General features: G+C 30.8%; 1 protein-coding gene across 1 annotated transcript; it reads left to right on the top strand.

The window, feature by feature from the left end:
* Nucleotides 1-4,956: 4,956 nt before the first annotated feature.
* Nucleotides 4,957-9,774, top strand: LOC114273879 (TPD1 protein homolog 1-like). The gene is made up of 4 exons (XM_028215701.2): nt 4,957-4,992; nt 5,636-5,756; nt 6,376-6,498; nt 9,238-9,774. Exons 1-4 carry the CDS (start codon nt 4,957-4,959, stop codon nt 9,588-9,590), a joined length of 633 nt encoding a protein of 210 aa, XP_028071502.1. The 3' UTR covers nt 9,591-9,774.
* Nucleotides 9,775-10,032: the final 258 nt, after the last annotated feature.

The following is a 10,032-nucleotide window of genomic DNA, read 5'->3' as shown; positions in this document are numbered from 1 at the left end:
GCACTTTTTTAGAACATCCCAAACCAACCCTTAGTATCTCCCGACCAGCAATTGTTGGCTGAAAGGGACTTTAACGATCAAGTTAGATAGCATATATCTATGAAATTCAGCAAGTAAAAGAAGTGGTTTGGGCATATCTCTCCTCGAGTTGAAGATTGCATCCCTTTATATATGCTAACGTGTAATAAGCTTAAGTCACCAATTGATCCAATGAAAATAAATCACATGTATGGCCCAAAACTCGTTTGCTATAGGTATATCAAAGCGACTTGGCAAGTTGACAAGTTGATTCACAAATTGTTATTTTGATACCTCAATTCGTATTCCACGTAGACATTGAATGCGCACACCTTACATGGGTTAATTTTTATTTTTCCACAATTATCATAATAAAAACTGAACAAAAAATTGAATTAATAATAAAAATTAACAATAAAAATTCTAAAAAAAAATTATTAACTCGGTCATCTAGTTGTAGTGGGATAAAACAAAATTCCTTTACAATAATAATTTGTCTTTCTCATTAAATAATTTCATTAATTATGCCCTTAGCTTAAAAAATTAAAAAAAAAAAAAAATCTTTAGACCTAATATCATATCCTCGTAAAAGTAGACTTCTTATGAATAATAAACCCTAGTAATTTAAGTAAAGAGGACCATTATTCCCTAAACAATAGTGTAACTAAATAGTTTGTGAGAGAATTGCAAATGAGTGGGATAATTTTGAACAGTTCCTATTCGTAGCTCGAAAGAGCGTGGCTCGACACCAAAACGACGTCGTTTTGATTTTTTTTTTCTCTCTCTCTCTTTCTTCGCCTTTTTTTTTCTCTCCCTCTCTTTCTTCGTGTTTTGATGAAGATGAAGAAGAAGAGAAGAAGAAGAAGAAGAAGAGAAGAAGGAGGAGCTGCGCTGCTAGGTTCATCAACATCAACAAAAAAAAAAAAAAATTGTTGATCAACATCAACAAATTTTTTTCTGAACAATTTTTTTTTTGTTCATCAACATCAACAAGATCTGGGTCTGCAGATCCACCAGATCAACATCATCAACATTTTTTTTTGAACAATTTTTTTTTTTTATCCAGATCCAGATCAAAAAAAATTTTGAACAGCTTCAGATTTTAAATATCATCATCATCTTCATCAACAAACAAAAAAAAAATCCCTTTCATCCTCACCGACCGCCATCACTGCCGTCATCCAGATCAAATTTTTTTTTGAACAGCTTCAGATTTTGAACATCATCATCATCTTCAACATCATCATCATCTTCATCAACAAATAAAAAAAAAAAATCCTTTTGATTCTCACCGACCGCCATCACCGCCGATTACCAACCTCCATCACCGCACCATCACCAACCGCCATCACCGATCTCTTCTCTTCTCTCTTCCTCTTCTCTCTCTCTCTCTCTCCCATTTTTTCTTCCCTCTGTATTTGAATGCACAGAGAAACAACGAAAAGGAAAAAAAACCCAAAAAAGACATCGTTTTAGGTATTCGGGCCAATTTCGAGCCAACAATTTCAAGCAACGGATCATTTTTCAATTTTGAAATAGTTGAGCTATAAGTGATTTTTTGTTTTTATTTTTATGGCAAGTCTTAGGCCTCGTTTGGAGAGTAATTATTTTAATCAAAAAATTACTATAAATTATTACATCACTTTTTTTATTTTTCTACACATCTTTTATTAAAAATCAAAAATTTATTAAAATAATTTATTCTTAAATAAGGCCTAATACGTAAAAACCTTACATCATCATAAAAATAAAATTATTTTTATACAATCCCAACTGAAATGAAAATTTTCTAATTATTTTTATACAATCCCAACTGAAATGAAAATTTTCTAGTTTGTGTCTAGCCTAATATATAAGTGGATGTACATTACTAGGAGGAATATAAATGCCAACTACTTACAAACCCAACTATTTTAATCAACTTATTATTGTAGGGGTCAGGAATGTTTGCATCGGGAGGGGCAGAAAAGAGTACCTTTTTATTTGTATTAATCAAATCAACAATTAAATATCACTTTTCTACGATAACTACTACTACTCATCAATAAAAGCCGCATGGTTTCGTCATTGGAAAACATTAATGAGCCCTTAGTAAGGTGAAAAATAAAATAAATAAATAAATAAAAAATAAGGCACAGTATAAACTGTGACAAATGGTGGGACTTATTGTCATATTATTAGTGGTAACTCTAATTAGTAGTCTCAAACATTATTAATGATATTATATGTATTAATTAAAGGTGTGATATAATTTAAATTTTTTTTGATAAAATAGTGTTACATATACTAATTAGTGTATTAACACTAATTATAATATTATTATTGACCTCACTCATTATACAAATTATAAATATAAAAAATATTTTAAATTATGTCACATCATCAATTGGTATACTAGTTAGTACACTAATTGGTACATATAGTATTATTCAATTATAATTTGTACGGTGGTGCTACATGCACTAATTAGTGTACACATTAGTGTACTAACTAGTGTTATGATATCATTAATGACCCTATTTATTATACAAATTATAAATACTCAAAACCTCTAAAATTATGCCACATTATCTGTTGGTACACTAGTGTGTATACTAATTAGTGCATATAGTATTATTCTAATTCGTATAATGAGTGAGATCAATAATAACATTATAACTAGTATTGATATACTAAGTACCGTAATTGATGTATATAATACCACCGTTCATCATTCCATGTCATATTTTTAAAAGATTCTTTGACTTAATTGCACCCCTTTATCAAGATTTTTAACGCATATAATTTAAACTACCAATAGGTCTTTATAGTTAGACTTAGGCCTCGTTTGGCAAGAGGCTATTTTAGTCAATTAGCCAAAAAGTTACTAAATTAGCCAAAAAGCCAACAACCCATACCAAAAAGTCAAAGATTCTCTTTTCTCTCTACTTTTTGCACATCTTTTCGTAATTAGCCAAAAAGTCATCCCAAACATACAAGTTTTTTTTACCTACCTTTTTAGCCAAATAGCCAAAAAGTTACTAAATTAGCCTGTTCCCAAACGAGGCCTTAATTCTCATAAAGTCCTATTGAAAATAAGCTTTGGTAAAATTGTCGCTAAAAATAATTTTTTTGTAACAATTTTTAATGTATGTTGCTAAAAATTGACAATTAGTGACTTTTTTTTGTAATGATTTTTATAAATTGTCGCTAAAACTTACAATTAATGACTTTTTTTTTGACAAATTTTTCTTATAGGACCTGTTAGATAATAAGTCCACTTATTAGGATTTACAGGTAAGTACTCCTTACATATTTAGGCCTCATTTGAAAATAAATTATTTTTATAATTTTTTAATTTTTATAAAAAAAACATACAATACAAAAAAATAAAGAAAATAATATGACAATTTATAATAATTTTTTAACTTTTTAACAAAAACATGTGATTATCAAATAAAGCCATAGTTCAACTTTTTCCAAATACAACCCTGTGGTTTTAATACTGCTATTATAATGCCGTTCTGTTCCTTATTCTCTTTTCTTCTTTGTTTTTTTTCCCCCCTAAAAAAATACCCTATTTGAAGTCATATATTCTAGGATGCTAGCTGGTTAACAAAAGTAAGTCTTATTTTAATTTTTTTAATTTATTTATTACTTGATATATAAAGTTAATAAAAAAAATTATAAATTTTTTTAGTTTATAATTTTTTTATTTATTTTTTCAGATAATGGTGAGGATCTGATTTTGGACTCTTAGAAAACATTACATATAATTTTTTATTCCTTTGGGCATCCTGTAGTGGATATTTTTGCAGTTAAAACTTAGCTTTCATTTTTTAAGTTTTTCTTTTAGCTTAATAGAATGGTTAACAACAAGACTGTTTATCTATTTCTATCTTATTTTACTAGTTATTGAAGAGATATATAAATGGTAAACTTATTCCTTACATCAATATTATATTAAGGATTGAGCTTCTGTCATTTTCATAAATTTTAACATGGGAGAACTTGAGTGGTTAGTGAGGTCTACTGCAGATCTCGTTTCAATTATTTGAATAGCTCATTTTGTAAGGCCTTTCATACATAATATTCATTAAAAAAAAAATTAGGTTGATCATATAATCGTAATATTTTTATTTTATCATATTTGTCTCTAAAAAAATAGATGCTATATTTTTAAAAATATATTTTTTGTTCATTTTTTTGGAAATTAATGCGATAAAATAAAAATGTTATAATTATCGGCTCAATTTAATTTTTTTATAGATGATATACATTGAGAGTCCTGCAATGAACTGTTCAGATTATTGAAACAGGAGCCGTAGTGAGTCCTACAAACCTCTCAAGTTATCTTATGTTGAAATATGAACGTGAGAAAAATTTAACCCTTACATTCACAAATAAGGTAGTAAATATAATATAATATAAAAGTTTAGAATATGTATAGATTTAAACTTTGTGGTATGGTTGACACGATAACGAATTTGATCCACACAACACCCTCATGTCTTCACGTATGAATAAACTCTCTTTTACGTATGAATAAACTCTCTTTTACAAATGGAAGGGGCCAAATAAGTGATAAAAATTTTGAGTGAAATTTAAACACTGAATCTATAATCTATGTTTTATTTCGATGACATGTTAAATTAAGTGTGTCTTAAATGACCACTGCAAAATGGAAAGCATACAAGAGTGACAGTTAAATTTATGGGCCGCCCCCAAGAGGCAATTCAGATCTTTACATCTTTCTCTCAAGCTTTGCCAGTCAATGAAACCATAGCCTGACAAACGAGCAAGCCTAGATAGACCTTTGCAATAAAGTGTCACCAATACCCACAACTCAGTGGCATTTCTGTAATTAGATTGAGAATTGCGGTCTATTTTGGGTAACCAACCAGCAAATTGGTTCTATAAATTTCATCAGAATCAGATATACGTTGCTTCCATTCCACCATGTTAGATTTTCTTTTGGCGACACTTTGTAGCTGTGTAAGTACCGAATAATGTTATTTCCAAAAAACACTTTTTTTTAATTTTCTTTTCTTCTTCATGTTCTTGTTACTAAAAGTTGGTACAAACATCTCCTGAACTCAGGCCGGCCCTGGGGCATAGGCCACAAGGTCATGGCCTAAGACTCCTCAAAATAGATTTTAAAAAAATTTCTTTTTATTATAATTTAGTGTAATATATTAGATATGTTTTAAGTTTAAAAATAATTAAGAAATGTCTAAATTAACTTAAAATAAATTAATCCATTAAAAAATTGAAAGACCCATATAAAATAATTAGTATTGTTATTCATTGAAAATGATTTTGCAAAAAAATTAGATTATGCAAGTATGATTGATTTATTTGTTTCTAAAAATACAAGAAGAATGAGGATCAAGGGATACTTATTAGTTATTGCAATGTAATGCTAAGTATTTTTTTGTAATTTTGACACAAATCTTTTATCCTTTACTTTCAAACTTTTATTTCATTCAATGAAAAAAATATATATGAAGGGTCCAGAAATTTATTAGTTGATTATCAGTTTGGACTCCGGAAATCTCAAGCCGGGACTGGAAATCACTTTCTGCATTCTGTCTCTCTCTACTTTCAAATTGGTTTTGTTTTGTGATGAAATTTGCAGGATAGTATTGGAAAGAAATTGGAGATGATAAAAGGTGTTATAAGAAGCACTAGTGCTGCACAGAGACTTTGCATGGTCTCCATGGGTTTGGGCTTGGGTTTGATCTTTGCTGTTTTCTTTGGTACCTTTCCCTTTCTCTCTCATTTCTAATACACCATTCAAGGGTGTGCTATATCTATATATATATATGCACTTTTCTTGTTTCTTTTTCATGTGCTTGGCTTTGCATTTGAAGTTGCTTCTCTTAAAGAAATTTCATAAACAGTCACTAGATGTTGAATTGTCAGCTTTTACCAGTTCATTACAAGGGTGGATTATTTGACCCATAATCTAACAATGGTGTTGTTTGGTGCAATTTGTAATGTTGCTTATTGCTTTTTTCTCTGCTTCATTTTTTTGTGTCTGTGCCAAATACATTGGGTACGACTTCTACTTAAAATAGTTTAAATAAGATGAAAAAAAAGAGAGATGACGACAAAATTTATCGTACGGTGTTTTATTGTATGGGTAATCCAAAGATGGAGAATATTTTATTATCATTTTTATAATATTTTTTTCATTATCCCTAACATTACTCTTTTGTTTTTTACCCTGTTATTAGGGTTGTAATGTATTGCATGTAGCTAGTTCTTGAGAATTTAAATTCAAGAAGAGAAGTTGAATGAGGAGAGAGAGCATATTAATGAGTAGAGTTACTATGTTCATAACTACATGTCTGATATAGAAATTAATATATGCAGTTGTAGGAATTCATGGTCCTTCGGAAATGACTGGTGGTGATGCTGCTGGCTTTCAAGAAATGGTCTTTTCCAAGCAAAATTATACTGCCTTTGCTCGTAAGCTACTGACCATGACCATGGCTGGTGAGTGTGTGAGCCTGACTTCATGTAGTCTCCCTTTATTTTTGCACATATTCGGAGAAATTATTTAGTGCTCCTCAAACTAGTCTAGATAAATCAATGGTGCTCTAAATAAATACTAGTTATTCTTCTAAACAATAAAACACATCACTTTTGTGTTAGTGCAAGATATATGTCATTTAGTAAATAGAATGGAGCAACGCTCCAACAACACTGAATAATTTCTAGTATATTTGGGAATCTTGTGGCAATATTTGTTTCTATATCAAACTGGGAATATGGGAATGGATTATATTTCGTAAATGCAAATTGAATGCATAAAAAAAAAATACTCAGAAATATTTAAATTTTGAATTTATGTTGTATATTGAAATTTAGGGGTGTTTGGAAATTGGCTTTTTTTAATAATTTTATAGTTTTTTTATTATTTAAAAAAAAAAAAAACATGCAGAAAAGTATAAAGAATAATTTGACAATTTGTAATGACTTTTTCATTTTTTTTAAAGCTATTTTAGCCCTTTCCCAAACAGGGCCTTAGTTTAGTGTGGACTCCAAATTTAAAAATCTCATCTACACATTTTAAATTTTGTACATTCTTAAGAATTTTTTAGGTTCAATATTTAAGGTCCCAAGTTTAGATGAAAGGAGGAAGATTCTTTGTGAGGTGTTAGGTACCTCACAGCCAACATGTAAAAATTCTGATTCCTTATTATGTAGATGAATCCTAAGGGAAAAAAAAAAAAAAAAAAAAAAAAAAAAAAAAAAAAAAAAAAAAATTCATGTAATGGATCCCATTTCATTGAAACAAGATGACTTAGTTTACTTTGATTGGATCGTGTAAGACTTTTGTTAAACTTTGTGTTAGTTTGATTTGCTCATGTAAGACTTTTGTTAAACTTTGTTTAGTGCACTTTCTAGCTAGAGTAGAGTAATACTATATATGGATTTGTGCTTGTTAAACATGCTGAAAATCAGAGCTACGCTATCTTCAAAGTAATCAATCAAAGATGCAGAAAGGCCTTTCAAAGCGTGTGGATTAAGACAGAAGAGAGAGAGAGAGAGAGAGAGAGAGAGAGAGAGAGAGAGAGAGAGAGAGAGAGAGAGAGAGACTATATATTAAAATCAAGTTGGTGTTGCATATGGATTTCAATAAAAAAAAATTTGGTAGTCGCATTACAATTATCAATATTTATCGATATATTTTGGATTTTTAATAGGGATATTTACTGATATATTAGTCGACAATAACCTATAACTAATACCCATATATATTTCAATACCATTTCTTAGAACCATGTTAGCACTAACTTCTGATGCATGTTTCATTATTTTGCTTTTTTTTTTTAGAACAATTTATGTTGTTTTTATCTTTCTTTTTTCTGGCCAAATGCTTGAATAACACCAACCTACTAGAAAATTTCTTCGTAGGATGATGGGTGTTTTCAGCTGTCTATACTAGTGTTAGGCTTTCTTTAAAAGGCCTGAGGTTGTTCAAACTGGGCTATCAGGCCCATTCTGCTTTAATGAAGTTCACAAAATTGAGGCCCATCGCGGTGCATTATGTAATGGCTTCACAGGCCGAATTTTATGCACTAGGGTGGTGTTTGGAAACCTAGGTTCCAAATTTTTTTCTCATTTTTTCCACTAAAAGACAAACATTTTACAAAACCAAAAAAAACACATCCAAACAAAATATCACATCCAACTCCATAATCATTTCACTTTTTCTCTCACAAACATCACATCCAACCATATAAAAACCCAACTATCTTCCCAAACACCAAAATTTTTTTATCCAATAAAAACCTACAACTAAAAAAACCTACATAAAACTCACTTCCCAAACACCATCTATATGTTTGCTTGTTAGTTCTTATCCAAAGGACAATTATATACATAGGGGTGGTCACGGGCGGTTTTGGTCGGTTCCACGTTGGAGTTTGGACTCACCCGATGGAATGTGGTTTGAAAAAAATGAATCCGCAATCGCCCATAATACAATTTGTGGTTTGTGCGGGTGGGTGTATTCGGTTGTGCAGGTTGAGATTTTATTAAAAAAAAGAAAAGAAAAGCTATTCATGAAACTTACTAATTTGTAAGCAATTTTTATTTGCAAATTGACAAATAATTAATGCATTGCTTATTTACTTATTGCTTAAAAGAAATTGATAGGATGGAACACATTTTTATAGGGGTTGAGAACGGTTCAAGTATTCTTCTTCTTTGTTTTTTCCTATGGGACAACCACGAGTGGACTTCAAAAAATATGATTTGGTGTTTTCGTTACTTTGTATTGCATGTTGGTTTTTTAGTACTTTCAATGGGAACAAGGGGTTTATATAAGTGGGAAAAATTATGAAACTGAGATAAAAATGTGGGAGAAAAGTAAAAAAAATGTTGAACATTAGAGGTTTTTTTTTTTTTTTTTTTTTTAATTATGTGGGCGGCTTAAGTGCAACCCACAATCCAAACCGAACCCACAATTTTATCTAAAACTCAATCCGCATCCGATCTTATCAATCTCTTAAAACCGTCCAAAATCTTGCGAGTAGGGTCAGATTGGGTAGGTTGTGCAGGTCAGGCAACCCGCTACCCACCCCTTACTATTAGTTACAGTGTATTTATCAATGTGGGTTCCACAACTGTGTCTAATAGTAAATTTGATAATTAATTTTTTTTAATATTTTTTATTTTAGCTACTCACAAAGTTCTATATATATAATTCTTGTTACTTAAATTTAGATGATAATGGCGGCGACGATGGCAATCCACTGAATCGGGTTGGCGCGACATGCACAAAGGATGACATTGCCATATTCCAAGGACCAACAACTCCACTTCCCAACGGCATACCAACCTACACGGTTCAAGTCATGAATGTCTGTGTCTCTGGCTGTAGTGTCTCCAACATTCACCTGAGTTGTGGGTGGTTCAGCTCTGCTCGACTAATCAACCCTCAACTGTTCAAGCGAATCTGCTATGATGATTGCCTTGTCAACAACGGGGAGGCTCTAGGCCCCGGAGAAAGCCTTTCTTTCGAATATGCTAATAGCTTCAGCTACCCTCTTTCAGTATCCTCTGTTACTTGTGGCTGATGGTTTGTGTTACCAGATGTTAACCTAACTAGAAAGGGTTGTAAGAGGTGTTCTACTACTACTACTAATCTCTTGCTTATGACAAGTGTATTAAATGTACGTGATAAATAATCAGGACAATAATGCGTAGAATATCTAACTATATGTTATCTATTGTAATGATCTACCACGTACATTTTTATGCTGAAAAATATAAGTTTTTGTGGAGTGATAATATGGTAGATATGGTTGTGCTAGTTTTCTTGATTGGTTAGACATTGGATGAATTTGGATCCCCTTGGGTGCTCTAGATCTGTCACTTTTGCATATCCACTATTACTTGCAGTTAGAGTTAGCATATGGATGAGTTTGGATGGATTTAAGAGGGTTAAAATAGGTTATGTTTTTAAAAAAATTTAATCCAATTATATTCATTAAATAAACGGATTAAAGTTAAGTGAAT

This window comes from Camellia sinensis, chromosome 9 (genome assembly GCF_055761805.1).
Source record: "Camellia sinensis isolate YWXY chromosome 9, ASM5576180v1, whole genome shotgun sequence".
Lineage (NCBI taxonomy): Eukaryota > Viridiplantae > Streptophyta > Magnoliopsida > Ericales > Theaceae > Camellia > Camellia sinensis.
The sequence above is the reverse complement of the archived record's forward strand: the minus strand, read 5'-3'. Positions and strand labels throughout refer to the sequence as shown.

Excerpts from the sequence above, each read along its gene's own strand:
- LOC114273879 (XM_028215701.2), top strand. The coding sequence starts at position 4,957 with ATGTTAGATTTTCTTTTGGCGACACTTTGTAGCTGT. Across the intron at positions 4,993-5,635 it reads TGGCGACACTTTGTAGCTGT|GATAGTATTGGAAAGAAATT; the intron begins GTAAGTACCGAA and ends TGAAATTTGCAG. Across the intron at positions 5,757-6,375 it reads GATCTTTGCTGTTTTCTTTG|TTGTAGGAATTCATGGTCCT; the intron begins GTACCTTTCCCT and ends TAATATATGCAG.